General features: G+C 40.4%; 1 protein-coding gene across 1 annotated transcript in view; it reads right to left on the bottom strand.

Moving 5' to 3' along the window:
* Positions 1-209: 209 nt before the first annotated feature.
* Positions 210-15213, bottom strand: part of APOB (apolipoprotein B) — a 28471-nt gene continuing 13467 nt past the window's right edge. The window contains exons 18-29 of the mRNA XM_072143643.1: positions 14719-14930; positions 14376-14558; positions 13980-14101; positions 13662-13869; positions 12743-12918; positions 12400-12599; positions 11599-11738; positions 11097-11467; positions 3405-10835; positions 3151-3265; positions 2869-3052; positions 210-2259 (exon numbers count right to left, since the gene is read on the bottom strand). Of these exons, the coding sequence (XP_071999744.1) occupies positions 454-2259; positions 2869-3052; positions 3151-3265; positions 3405-10835; positions 11097-11467; positions 11599-11738; positions 12400-12599; positions 12743-12918; positions 13662-13869; positions 13980-14101; positions 14376-14558; positions 14719-14930 (11148 nt within the window). The 3' untranslated portion in view covers positions 210-453. The remainder of the gene's footprint in view (positions 2260-2868; positions 3053-3150; positions 3266-3404; positions 10836-11096; positions 11468-11598; positions 11739-12399; positions 12600-12742; positions 12919-13661; positions 13870-13979; positions 14102-14375; positions 14559-14718; positions 14931-15213) is intronic.

The raw sequence follows: 15213 nt of genomic DNA, 5'->3' as shown, positions 1-15213 counted from the left end.
ACTCAATCATCCCATAAATTTGAATGTGCAATGCTTCCTTATTTCCTGTTATGGTGCTGCAGGAAAACAACATACTGGCTATGAGTTTTCGCCACTTGGACAGTTGGGTACTAGGGTTCAGAAGCAGGACACCTTCTAATCAGACCCTTTCAACAAGTAGGGTTTGTCCAAAGCAGGAACCCCTTTAAATAAAAGTCATCAAAGGCAAATATGATGATTCAATTTAATTTTGTATTTTGCAAAAAAAGGGGAAAAATCACTTAAAATAATGCCGACTTATAACAAACAATCTTTATTAGTTAACGTCAAAGAAATAAGGATAATTTCACTTTTTTTTAGCTTTTTTATCATTTACAAGAAACAACAATAGCTTTAAAATATATTGAACACTGATTGTTGTTTTTCACCTGAGTAAAATCCTATATTTTTGGTGCTACAGTACATAATGTCCGTTCAGTTTTTCTTCCTGTTCTTGATGTTTTCGATGATTTGTTGTGTGCTTAGTTTTCCATCTTCGACTTGTTTCTCGATAAATTGTTGCAGTTCTTCCCAATGTTTGGAACCTTTTTCAATACCTTCTAGAACCATAGACTTTGCGATTTCCAACCTCTTAGCGATGAGATCCTGCCTCACTTCTGGGATTTCATTGAATGATTTCCAATCAAAGGGATGGGGGATTTCAACTTTGAGTTCACCTTTACGCGTTGACATGTATGTTTTTACCTCTTCACTGGCAGAATTCTGGAAACTTTGCAGCATTTGATTGAGATATTCTATGAAGTCATTATATTTTTGGATAACTAGATCAATGAGACGGTTTGCTTCAGCAAGGAACCTCTCGTAGGAACTCACTAGTTGACCATAAGCTTCGTGAAGTTTAGCATTCAGAACTTGAGAATGTTCCACCGCGGCTCGTTTGGCATTTCTTGACCAATCACTGACTTTTTCTTCAAATTTTATTGAAAACTCTCTCACCTGTCTTCTTCCCTTGTCTTCAGCATTGGTCAGCAGGATTGTGGTTTGCTCGTAATACTCCTTTAACAATTGTTTCATTTGGTCAGTCATCTCGGAGACATCAATGCCAAATTTCGAAGGCAGTTCTTTCAATGAGTCAATCATGAGTTTGAAGAGTTGAAGAACTTTCTCTTCAATTTCATAATATTTCACTGACCATCCCACAATATTTGGGTCTAGATATTCTTCTCTCAAGGCCTTGGCATAGACTAGTAGCTGCTTTAGTTTTTCCATAAGGTCTTCATAGATGCTCTGGTAGACTTTAAGCAGCTGGCTTGTGCTCTTTTTGATTTCACTGATAAGATTGGTAAGGTACTGCACATACTGGGAATTCATGGCATCATTATACATCTGTTGGGTTTGAAGTTGTATGTCTTGATAATTTTTGGATTTCAGAGCTTCAATGAGTTTTTCAGATTTTTGTGAAATCACCTGGACCAATTCTTTAAGCTGCTGAAGGTTTCTTTCAAGGCTTACATACTGGAGATCATTAAATATTTTCTTAGTGATCTTTTGTACCTCTTTCAGAAAATCTTGGACTGCAAGGATGACTTTTCTGGTTTCAAATTTGTAGTTTGTGCCTGGGATCTGAAAGCTAACATCACTGATTGACTGGATGAAGCTGTCTAGAAGTTTTTGGATCTTCTGAATACATTGCTCCATAGTATTTACTGCCCACTTCATTGCCATGGAAAATTGTTCTTCACCAGTATACTTTTGGTTTTGGCCTGGAAGCTGAAATTTTGTGCTTTTCAAAAATGTAATAGCTGCATCAATCACCTCCTTCATTGTACTTTGATATCTTCTAACTGCAATTACAGATTTTTCATATAACTCTTCCCCGTCATTGAGAAGGAAGGACATATCTGCAGGCTCTCTGTACCATTGTTGGGCTTTGTTGACAGCATCTGCATACTTTCCGCTGGCACCCCTTGCGGCTGATCTAAGCTGATAATCTAGGTTGTCAATGTGACTGGATGCACGACTGTAAGCTGAAGACACTTGTGTGTGGAGTTGTTCTTTCATCTTAAGGCCAGCTTCTTTTATGTCCATGCCCAAGTGTTCCTTGTGGTATTTGTTGACACTGTTGTAGACGGCATCGGACATCTTTGGCAATCTTTCCTTAAGGCCATTGAGTACATCCTGAGCAGCTTCTTCACGCCAGTTCAGTTTGTTTTGAATCTTGTCTGAGTTTTTCAGCGATAACTCATTTTTCAGGATCAGTACTTCATTTTCAGGTGAAGCCTTTGGGAAGAGAGGACACATGATAATCAGTACATCGAATGTGACATTTGAGATTCCACCTGACTACATATCCACCAGACAAAATGTAAGCAATCAGATAAATACAAAGTTGATCTAGCCTACCATAGTACTAGAGGATAAATTTGGCATTTCCTGGTTTCATGGGCTTTCCCCGGTAACTAGTAAAACCATGGGTAGTTAGAGGAGTAACAAGCAGAAGAAAGGTTACTTACAATTCAACAACTCTCCATCCCCAATCTTCTGGTCCATTGTTGACACCTCCAGTTTTGCTAGAAGTGTCAGTGGTCACATGACCACTGCAGCCAGAATTTGTGGCCCAGCTAGATGTGTCAACATAGGACCAGGCAGTCACGTGAATCACTAAATCCCTGGTCAAGCCCAAGATCCCTTTGACCTCATAAAATAAAAATGGTTGCTCAACTTTTCAAAAGATCATTAGGCTGAAGTGTAAACTAGCCTGAAAATACTTTTGCTTTTATCGTTGTTCCTTTCCCTTCTGACCTACCTACAGTTGTTGTTAGTGTCTACTTTCCCATCACAGTAGTAATCATTACACTTCTGAATACCCTTTTAAGGTAGGATACTTACTGCAGAACGACTGAACACTATCATTTTGATTGTCTTGGAATCTTTCTCAAGGCGAAGGCCCAGTGTTCCAGTGGATGGTGATGAGATAGATGAGGCGATACCATTGACATCATGCTGGCAACGTATCTGGGCATTTGAGAATGTAGGGCTGGTAATGTCCATTTGAAAGTTGTGTTGTGGCAGACTGAAAATGATGTTAAAAAGTGAATTGTTGTGTTTCCAAACCTCTATCCATTTGTCTATTTGCATTATCTAACATCTATAATAAAGTTGTTTTTTTACCTGAGGCCTTCAAATGAAACCTCCTCCTTCCAAGTTGTACTAAGATCCACATGTGACAAACTTCCCACTCCAACAAGATTCAGAGATCTTCCATTTATGGAACCCGCCAATGAGGCTATACATGAAAAAAGAGAAACATTGTAAGTCAAACTAAATATTAACAATATGCCAAATGAAAAATAAAATCATAAAGGGCATAAAATAAAATCTACTTATGAACAAAAAATGTTGAAACAGTACTTAAAAAAACTCACCATCTAAATCAAACTCCAGGAACCGTAGAGTCGAACTGCTGGTAGCATCAATAGATCCCACCAAAGAGTCAGGTTTGTTTTCGAGCCTGTTGGTCCATGTTAGATTGTAGACCGGGGAAGCAAACTGAACAGAGCCAGATATGGAGCCAAAAGCTGGAATGTAAATCCCTGCAGGCATTCTCACTTTAATTGGTGGGATCACAATGTTCTGCTCTGGGATCTCAATGGTTGGCAAATCAATGTCTGCTATCTTGTTGAAGAGTTTGTTGAAATCTAAATTGTAGAGAGTTTTGGGAAGAGTGTACTTGGATAATGTTACTTGATATTGAGGAGCAGACAGTTCAACTAGGGGAATGTTAGATCTTTCTGCTGTAGTGTACAAAAATTTGATGTCAGTCTTTGGGAACTGAATATGTGGCAGTGGTGAATATGGGTCACTTGGTAGTGAGAATCCTGGGAAGGTTATGGTGGAACCCTCTCCAATTCTTTCTGATGGAATAGGGTAAAAAAATCCATCGTTACTCTTTGTGTAAATCAGAGATGTTGATGCACCAAGGTATTGTTTTTTGTCAGGTTGAGTTGTGACATCAAGTTTCAAGACATCCCACAGACTTCTGTCATACACTGGTAGTATGATTGACTTCAAAAAAGCAACATGGCCCTGTAATGATCCCCCAGCTTCAAGTCTTGCATCTGTCTGATCGTTGGATAACTTAACATTATGAGACAGAACCAGAGACTCCAGAATTCCTTCTCCATTCAGGATTAATTCTTGTTTATCAGTGTTCAAGTTAAAGGTAATGCCTTGTTTCATTGATGCTGCTTCAATAAATGAATTGGGTTGGCTGATCTTCACTTGTAGGTCTGCTAATAGACTCCAAAGAGCCAGTTCTAAGGTAGCTTTACCACTATGCAGTCCTGATGTTGTAAACAGTGGGGTGATTCTTAAATAATTCTCTTCATTGTGTTCCCAAACTGCATAGATTCTACTGGTAGAAGCTTCAACAGCAAGGCTCTCTGATAAGTCCAAGACTCCCATGCCATCAACCCTAGAGTTGGTTACAAGCCTCATGGTAGATCTAAGACCATTTGAAGTCATGTAGGTGTTTGCTTCATTGTTCAATCTTCCATAAAATGGTTGTCGATTTAGAAGAGTTCCAGTTATGTCTCCAGTTAACCTTGACTCCACTGAAAAGTAAGATGAGGGTCCTTCAAGATTTAATGTATGATCAAGCTTGCCATTTGCAGCATTTCCAAACAATGCATCATTGAGATCATAGGTGAGTGTGATCTTGGAGGATACAGAAGACTTTGTCTTTGTGTTACCAGTCAGTTCTTGTTTCAATGTACTCTTTAACAGTGGGGTATCTAATTTTGCATTTGTTATCACGGAAGCTTCTACATTTCTCTTTCCAAATGAGATAGAACTTTCATGTTTTCCTTCAGCGATGACAGATTTGAGGGCTAAAGCTGTGGCCAGTTTTAGGCCTCTCTTCCTAGTAAGACCTGTTGTTGCATCTATACTAAACTGAAGAGCATCGATTACTGAGGTGGAGGCCACATATACTCTTGCAGAGACATCGGTCTGATTGAATATTCCAGCACTCGTGGTGAGTGAAATCACATTTGACTTGAAGAAGAAGTCATAGGTGAGGTTTCCTAGTGCTGGGATCAGGATACCATTTTGTCCATTAGGCAGCTTGAATTTAGGAAGAGACAGTCTTCGTAAAGAGTTCGGTACGTGAAGTACAGGCATTTCCACTGAAGGTACCACTAGTTTGTAAGATGGGATAGAGAACCCAATTCCTGGCACAATGAAGCTTGGCGTGCTAATTTCTTTGGGAGCCATGTAACCAAATGCTGGAAGATCAGCAGAGAATGGAGAAACTTCAATGTTCACCAGTGGTATTGTATAACCAGGGATTTTGAATGTTCTTGGTCCTCTACTTACTAGGTTGTCCACTTTGTACTTGTCGAATTTCACTTTGGCTTGATTGTAGGAGTCCACAAGGAGGTTCAGTGCTTTGTCCCTCCCATATTCAAAGTTTTTGCTCAGGGTCCTCATATTTGTATTGATGTTATCAAATACTGCATCAAGTGGCAAGGGAATGACATGGTTGTCTTTATTTTTCTGATACTGAAGTTTTATGTTCAGATCAAAATTCTGCCGAGTTGTTGTCAATAAATTCTTCAGTCCAGTTTTTTCCCAGACAGAAAATTCACGAACTGCTGGTGTCTTCACTGATGTGTATGGGATTGGAATTTCGGGGATTGAGACTGGGATTGTCAAGAAATCAAGGTTAGCTTCTCCATTCATGGCCAATGCAGCCTCCATATTCTCTTCGTTATTACCCAGTGAAACTGCATGAGACACTTTGTATTGGTTGAATCTGCCGTTTGCTTGCCATGAGACTTGTTGAACAGTGGGATTGAGAGTGAAGTCATAGTTGTTTAGAAACTCGATTTTGCCTGTCAGTGTTAGAGGGAAGCTTACTTTTAGATTGCCATTGTTTGCGGTGGACAATTTTACTTCAAAGGCTCTTGTCAAGAAGGAAAAGTTGTTGCTAATTGTTCCAGTTGTCCGGCCTGTTAGTTCTGCATTGTGAGATGCTGAAAGTTCTACCTTCATCTCATTAACCTGAGCCTTTGCATTGAGTGTAGAAATGCTGTTACCAACATTAGGAGCGTCGGCCTTGGACATGATGTCAATGCTTACGTAATTCAGGAACATGGAATCATACTTCAGGCTTTGATCCAGCTTCAGATATTTGTCATTGATTTTGTTTGTCCCAGTAAGCTCAATGTTACCGCCCTTCATATTGAATTTAACATCGGCCTGGTGGGTGCCTTCATCTGTAAAGTGAGGACAGGCCCATCTCCAGTTTCCTTTCCCAGAAGATATTAAGGAAATCCGTCCGGGATCTACCGTTGTGTCAACATCATTTTGCAGGGTAACCTGACTTGTAAAGTCAAGCTGTGGAATATTCAATGTATGATAGTATTTGGTGGACACATCTGCTGTTATTCTCTTCTGCAGTTGGACAGTGACAGAGTTTTGGAGCTCAGCTGTGTTCTTCTCGGTTCTAAGGTTAGCCTTTGTTTCGATCTTTGTCTGAATTTTGTTTGCGGCAAAGATGACTTCACTGAAATGATCCAGCTTTACATGTCGGTTAGATAGCGACACAGTTTCTTTAAGAACTAACTGTTCCATCATGGGAGCTGAAATCCGGGCATCTGCACCAAAGGTAAAAGCCAAAGCTTCGATCATTGAGGTTGCCTCTGTATTTAGAGAAGCAACCATTTCTGGTGTTTTCTCGGAGACTGTGGAATTTTTGACCTCAGCTGAGGTAGACATTGTGAAAAATGGAGATGCTACTTTGAAAGAGCTGGATAGTTTACCAAACGTTGGAACAGAAATAGAGTGAGGAATCCTTGGAAGCTGGAAGTCAGGAATCTTTAAGTCAGGGAACTGGAAATTTTCCAAGTTTAGTTTTGGGATCCTATAATCAGGTAGCTGCATATTGGGGATGTAAATTTCTGGAATGGAAAATTCTGGAATACCCATGTCACTCATTGTAATATCTCTGAATAGTAAGTCTGGGGATGGCAATGTAAAGTCACTGGAAGTGATTTGATCAATTATTCTTACAACTTTGAGCTTTATTTCATTCAGGTCTATCACGTAGGATGGTATTCTATAGGTGCTTAAAACAGTAAACTCGGGTGTCACAAATCTTGTTGGAATTTCAATGTTTCTTAGCTTCCTGAAATTGATTTCCACAGATTGGATCTGCAAATCTGTAAGTGGTACAATGAAAGTTGGTGTCTTGAAAGTCGCTTCTCTTAGTGCCCGTAGGCTGACTTCAAATGCCGGAATTCTGATGAATCTTGCATTGATTTCTGGCACGTAAAATCCTTCTTCTACAAAGACTTTCACTTTCTCAGCCCATTCTCGGATATCGTTCTCATTTGCAAATTCAGTAATCTTAGTAGCCACAGTGTTCCATTGTTCAGTGATAACAATTATCAAGCGTTGGTAAGCTTGGCCAACCTTCTCTAGATATTTTCTGCATTCTTCTTTTATGTTCATAGCGTATATTCGTTCTCTGGCATCCTCAAGTTGTTCCATGACTCTGTTCTTCCATTCATTTAATACTGTTGAGGTCATGATATCGTTATACCACTGAGCAATGGCAGCAAGCCTGGTGTCTCTCACTTCTCGAAGATACTGTATGACCACTGTCCTCACGTCATTCAAATACTGTCTCAAAGCTTCAGCTTTTTGAGGCAGCTCCAGTTCTCTCATTTTGTTGTTTATGGTTTCTGTCATCTCTTTTATCCTCCTGTTGAAGTCATCGACAAACTGGTCATAATTGAAGGAACGCATCTTCTGAACTAAGATATCTAGGTAATAGTTGATGTCATCAATCAGTTTCTTGAAGTCGTAGTCTCTTACTTGTTTCACTGCTGTATCAACAAAGCTAAGCATCTTCCTACAATGTAGCCTGACGTCAATATCATTGAGCATGTCGGTTACCTTTTTGATGGTTTCCTTGACTCTCTGTTGGTTAATGAACTCAATAAACTTTTCTATGATCACTTCTAGCTTTTTGTCAATTTCATACTTGGTCACAAAGTCTTGAAATTTGTCAACGACAGCATTGATTTTTTCACTGATTTGGAATTCCTCAACCTGTGTAGCAACCAAGTTTTTTACGTGTCTCACATAAATTCCAATTCTCTCAAAATGCACAATATTTTTAATCGGCTCCACATACTTGGATAGTTCAATGGACTGTAGGAATTCTTTCACATTTCGAGTCATCTGATCAACGTCGATTCTCTGTATGTATGACTGGATCTGGTGTAGGAATCTCTGGATCTTAGCTTTGATTTGGTATTGTTGATCTACGTTTTGAATCCAGGCGGCCAAGCTTTCCCCTAAGTCATTAATATTGAATTTTTCGATGGAAACTCGTACAGATTGGATCATCTCAATGGTCTTTTCCCGGATTTTGTGTTCATTGTCAAATGCTTTCAGTTTCTCCATACATCTTTGAATACATATCTCAATGGATCTCTTAAGATTCTCAAGGTTGTAATTTTCTTTGATGTATCTGTCCAATTCAGCCAACGCTTTTTGCAAACGGATCTGTACCCGCACAAAATAGTCTTCAATTGCATCTTGTAGTTCCTCAGCTGTGATCCTAAATTCATTGGTCATTGATAGAATTCTTTCTTTAGCTCGACTAGCTTTGCTTTCTAGATCCAAACTATTCACATAGTCACTCATACTTTTGCTAGCTGAATCCAATGCCCTTCTGTATCTCTGGATGTACTGGTCAATGTCGATGTCTTTCAATGACCTTTGCAGAGATTGCAGAGTGGTCAGCAATGCAGCCCTCATTTTCTCAAAATATAAAGACATGTTCTCAATGAAAGGCAGGTGGATGACATGCATGTCTTTATTCTTGTCGTACTTTATGTGGCCGGAAATGCTGAACTCTTGAGGTGTATCAACTCTGTCTCTCAAGTTTAGAGAGTCAACTGGATTAAACTTGAACGAAGGCAGATAAACATCTCTATCCAGTATGGAGAGGTCTGCTAGAGTTTGTCCACTAAGTTGAACTCCAATACTGTCAGCATTGTTGAAGGCACTTAAATCCTGGTTGAATGAATTCTGGTTAAGACGTCCCTTAAGCTTCCATGAACTCAACTGTTCAGAAGGTGTGAATAGCAGATTGATGCTGGAATCTAGGAGAGTTTCATGACGTTTGCCTGCTCCAATTGCATGTTCTGTTGATACCCGGTAATCATGAATTAAGTTGAAGGAAAGGGGCTCCGCTTGTAAATTGAATTTGCTGTAAAGCTGTCCTGTCTGTTGCCCATAAAACTGCACTTTTCCATTTGCATTAGTTTGAGAGTCAACGGTAATGGTGAACGGCTTCACGACTGATCGAATTATGTTTGAAAACCGTATATTTCCAGAGTCACAATTTGTGTTACTGCTAAGAGAGACAGAGAGGCCTGCAACATCCAGTGCAAATCTATGGGAATGGGCAGTTCCCAGAATTTTGGCAATAGAGTTTGTGTTTATATGTGCTTCCATATTACCAGTGGAGAAGCCATAGGTGTGTGTTATTTCATCCTTCTGGTAAGCCCCTCTTATATTGCCGTTGATGTTTACCTTGAAAGCTTCAAGCTGTACTTGGCCTTTGTTGGTAACTTCAAGAGCACCATAATGAAGTTCATTGTTCAGCACAGTTGTCATAGTATAGGGCTGTATCTGGAAGTCAAACGTGTGTTTGTGGACTTTGTCAGAGCTTAGGGAGTTTTCAAATTTGGAGGTATACTGCAGAACATAGCCGACAATACTTAGGTCATTGCTGCTCTCCAGTTTGAATTGATCATATGAGCCCTTTAAGTTGTTAGAAAATGTAAGACCTTCTTTGCCAACCTTAAAGCTCAACAGATGTTTGCTGTCCAGTCCAAAAAGAGTAGCTTGATACACACTACCCAGAGATAGTTCCCTCAAGGCCCCCTTTCCATCCAAAGAAATCTTGGCACTGTGTTCTCGATATCTTCCACCCGCCATCATTTTCATCACTGCTCCTGCTGAGCCAACGCCAGCATTGAACTCACTCTCCAACATTAATGGATTAAAGTTGACATTGGTGGTAGCACTAGTGGAGAGGCCATCTTGGTTGAGCTTCAGAGTGGCCTTGTGTGCAGCACGATTCGCCTGGTTATTAAGAGTGACATCAGCATTTAATTCAAGACCAAGAGAGTTGAGTGAGCCGGACAAAAGGGTGTAGAATCTGTGACGCTTGTAGTCAGCCTGATACTCTGAACGTATCGCAGCCATCTGCTCTGACACCGTTAGCTCCAATCTATTCAGTCCAATGAGGTTGTAGTAGTTTCCATTGGTATCTGACTTCAGAGTCAACTGCTTATTTCTGTAATCGGCAGTCATGGTGTTTACCAGGGCTCCATCTTGCAAATCTGTTGTTGAACTCAACGTTACTGCTTCGGTCAAGAACATTCCTGATATTTTGTTTGTTGCCTTCAGGAAAGAGGAGTCAAACTTATAGTTGGATTCTAGTTTTGTCTGATAGGTTTCTGTGTTGAAGGTATACACCATCTTCAGGTCACTGTTTCCAAACAGGGAGGCTACATTAAGTCTACTTCTGACATCAGACTCGGTTACTAACATCTTGTTGTTGAGCGTCGATTTGGTTGTAGATTCGGCAAAAGCCGAAAATCCCAATACGCTTCTGGCCTGGTAAGAACTGGAAGCTTTCACAATGTCAGTGCTCCTTAGGTTCACAACTTCATTGAACCTCATATTAGCCTCAAGAAGAGTGTGGCGTAATGATCCCTCGTAGGACACGGTTGTTATTTCTCTTGGGTCGTAGGAGGCCTGGGCAGAACCTGGAATAATAAAAATGGAGACATTAGTGTGGAGTTAATCAATGGTAATGTTTATACAGTATATGTAAGTATTGTAGTAATAAATACTAATAAAAGCACATTTATGGATTTTTATAGTCATTCCTCTAAACCTTCTCAGATTGTTTCACGATGGGAAGGCAATTAGACAGTAAGTTGGGATTCCCTACATGAACCTTGTTTCTATTGATTTCAAAATATTCTACTACACAGCTTGTTTAACTACGATAATTAAAAACTTACCATCAATGTTATATGAAAGAATATCCACAATGGCGTCTGCTCTCATTTGGTATCTTACAGCGTAGCTCTGGATGTCGGTGGTTGTGTTCCCGCCACTGTAGGATGCGGACCAGTTGTAGAAGTTGCTGTTAATGTTAGATGACAGATCCAGTACTCCGAGCAATGGTACTTTAAGTTGGTAATAATTGGGAATGGTGAAGGCTGGGACCCTGAACTCTTGTGATGGGATATTTACACCCATTGACTGCAGTTCTAATGATGGAGACCTCAAGGTTTTGGCCACCAGTTGGTGAGATGACTTTCCTGCAAAAGGTAGTGGGATGTTCACGGTAATGCTCTCCTTGTTGAATTTGTATCGGATCAGTCCATCGCTGCAAAAAATAGGAGCATAATAAATATAACGGAGCTGTAAAGTTTGAAACAATACAAGTATATACAGATGTAGCAGAGCTTGTCTTTGAGTAGATGGACCATCTAAGCTCTGTTATGTATCATTTGTTACCTATTAAAGAACAGGTTATCTGGAAAAGCTGGGACACCCAGTTCCTGCATGTTGAGATCTCTTAATGCATACAATTTGTTGCTGAGAGTTTGTGCATATGGACTGTCCCTTGAAGCCGCTTTCAACCAATTGTTTGTTGCCTGGAATAAAGGAATGTTGTATTTAGATACAGTTTTTCACTAGACCCGTCCACCTATACATCTATAGCATGTAGGCCTGGCGAACATGGATATATTAAGCAATTTATAGCAGATTTCGGCCATATTTGCAAACAGATTTTGGTATTGTCCCTGGTGGTCATCCTAACTTTGTGTAAAATGGATTTATATTCCGATACTGTAGCTTTGCAAAGTATCCTCACACTGCTGTGCTCTTAGCTTTCTGCATTTAACTATACCACAGCCCTACCCCTCCCTACCAACCGCCCATCCCCATAGTTTGAGTGGTTGCTGTAATATTCAAACAGAAGCATGTTTTAACTTTTACTCTGAGCAGAGGGGAGGGGCTGTGAAGTAGTACAATGCATTAGAGCACAGCAGTGCCAGGACACAATCCCAGTACACTTGGAAAATCTTCAATCATGGAGTCCATTTTCACAGTCCTCACAACATACACAGGTTGTTATTATTATACAGATCTCCGGTTTTGCATGGTCTAAACTACTGACTATGCAATTATAATTATCGAGTGTATATATCGTCGAGGTATACAGAAACTAGCAATGGCAGAAATATTTGAGCTGCGTTTGCCGCCAATTTAAAGGGGATGAGTATCTCTGGTTAGTGTTTAGACATCACTTACCACTATACCCTGTGAAGCAATATGGCGGATAGTCATGTCTGTCTGAGCCACCTTATGGTCTAGGACTTGGTTGGCGTAGGCCTTTAGAGACTCGGGGTAGCTGGCAAAGTCGGAGAAGCTAACGTCGGGCAATTCTTTGGCAATCTTCTTCATGTCACTGTTAGAGGCCGTGTTCCAATTTAGCTCGACCTTTTCATCATCTGGATGTGATATAAAACGTAAAGGTTAAGTCGATACTGAAGGATTTGCCAAATATATAAAGATGGTCATCAGACTTTTCTGCACGTATCTATAGGTTTGGCTTAAGGTCCTTTTGATATACAAAAGTTGAAGAGAACCTTACCATAGGTGAACACAAGGTTTTTTGACCCAGAGAGCGCACAGATTGTGGCAGAAGACTTGAGCTGAAGGCTGAAGTCATTCACGACTTTCTTAAGTCTGGCATCTGCTTTGGTCTCGATTTTCAGGAATGGAACTGAAAGTTCTCCGCTTAGGACACCTTCAGTTCTGCCATCATAGCTGGGAATGGAAGAAAAATAAGACTGAAGAAGGTCTAGGGTGGTCACAGCTGTAGAGACTGTATAAAGAAACATAACCAGTAGGGTTGGCCTTATTTTACATCATGAAGTAAAGCATTTCCTTCAGTGTCCGGTAGACCTCATTGAAATATCTATGGGACTGATGTAGTCAGCTGAGCACAGTGCTCTGCTATCTTCATCAGTCTCATAGACTGAGAATGTATGTCAACGCCCGCCCACCTGACCATCAATCCATACAAACCTATGACTAGCTTAGGAGTTTTTTGTGTGGGACAACCCAGTTGTATAGACCTCTTACACTGGAGGACCATACTCAATGGGGGTCATTTACTAAGGGCCTGAATCGTGATTTTACGGCGGGTTACCCAAATTTTTCCGTTTTGCGCCGATTTTGCCTGAATGGCGCTTACCTTCACCCAGCAATGGATCGTGAACTCCGGCGGACCTCGGCGGACTTCAGCGCAGCAGCGACACCTGGTGGACGTCGGTGGAACTGACTTAGTGAATCGCCGGAAGACCCGAATCCACCGCAGAGAACGCGCCGCTGGATCGCGAATGGACCAGGTAAGTAAATCTGCCCCATTATGATTATAATGGGCACCATGTAAAGATGACCAATCTTTAGTATAGTTCACCCTATTGGTGGAGGACTAATTCTTGCCATCCTTCCTGATTATCTTTATCAGGAGCATATATGAATCTGTGTATAAAATATATGACTACCTTAGTCTTCCAGTAAAAGTAACTTCTGGGACCTGGTGATTGTTGAATTCAGCAATGAGAGCGAAATTTCTCTGGAAATCATTGGACTCATCGTTGACCCTAATGCTGCCACCAAATTGGATGTTGGCATCAGGGACCTCCACATTACTCGTCAAAATGATCTTGTTGCGGTTAAATTTGAAGGTCAGCCTCGCCTCTGATGTTGTTCCTGTGAAACAAGATCAAATTTTTGAATATATATATATACATTCCATGGACAATAGTTTTTGAATATGAACTGCCCCTTTAACAAACAGTAAATCCAAAAACTTTTGTTACCTTCGGCTTGGGCTGAGATTTGAACAGTGTCTACCAGGTCACGTTCTTCCCTGTTCATGCTGTAACCTGCAGTCAGGGAATATTCTTGTACCTCTCCTGTTGGCTGTATCTCTACTTCAAACCTAGTAAAATAACAAGTTAATTAGATTATTTTTACTGTTTTCCTAACATAAATTACTAATTATAATAAAAAAATTTCTATAAAATACTGGAGTAAGTTCACCATATACATATTAATACAGCTCCAAATGAGTTTATTACTAGCTGTATATGTCTATAGACAGAGAGCTCCCCCTACTGGTGGCTGTAAGCACGCATAGTTTTAGCCTGTAGCTGCATGGCTTTAGAGCTCTTTGTAAAAAGCAGACCTATATATAAATATATAAAATCACTTACCTGAACTCTCCGGTGAGTGGGAAGTATGGAGCGCTCTCTAGAGAGCTGGCATTAGAATATCCAATGTTTGTGCAGTAGTTCAGTCCGGTGAATAGAGGCGAGCAGGTTGACCGTTCTTCTCTGTTCTCAACTATGGAAGGCATCACCTCAGTCTTTGATGCGAAGACCAAATTGACTTTGTTGCTAAAATAAAGGAACATTGATTACTTACCTATTATAAGGTCTATATCCCATCTATCTATTTATCTATCTCATATCTATCTATCTATCTCTCTATCTGTCTCATATCTATCTATCTATCTATCTATCTCTCTATCTCTCCATCTATCTGCCTATTACTCACTTGAGGCTGAAGAGTTTGGTTGGGGTGGTGGGTGCAGGAATGGAGAACTTGATCTGACCGTCTTTCACAGAGAAGCGAGCCTGGATGCCAGATTCGTGGTAGATGTTGGTGTTCATCTGCACCGCGTGCTTGGAGAACTGAGGAGTCTGAATTCCCATTTGAGTAACAAATTCTACTGCCACTGCTGGTTTCAACGAAAATTCTGCCTTTACCTACAAGGAACACGTATGTATATATTAGTATCGATTCATTATTGACTACAATTTACTAAAATATCTTCTAATTTATTCAAAGGGGTCTTGCATGAAAAAAATTCATGCGAGAGTTGTGAAAAAAAAACTAAAGGTGGCCGGAGGGGGCTGCTTAAAAAATAAAGATCTACTTACCTTCCGATGCCCTCCGGTGTCCCGTTCTGCTGTCGCTCCGGTCCGGGCGCCATGTAAACAAACATGGCCGCCTGAGCAGTGATGGATTCAGCTTCCGGCCGGACCCGAC

This window comes from Engystomops pustulosus, chromosome 3 (genome assembly GCF_040894005.1).
Source record: "Engystomops pustulosus chromosome 3, aEngPut4.maternal, whole genome shotgun sequence".
Lineage (NCBI taxonomy): Eukaryota > Metazoa > Chordata > Amphibia > Anura > Leptodactylidae > Engystomops > Engystomops pustulosus.
This window is presented reverse-complemented; position numbering and strand designations above follow the sequence as displayed.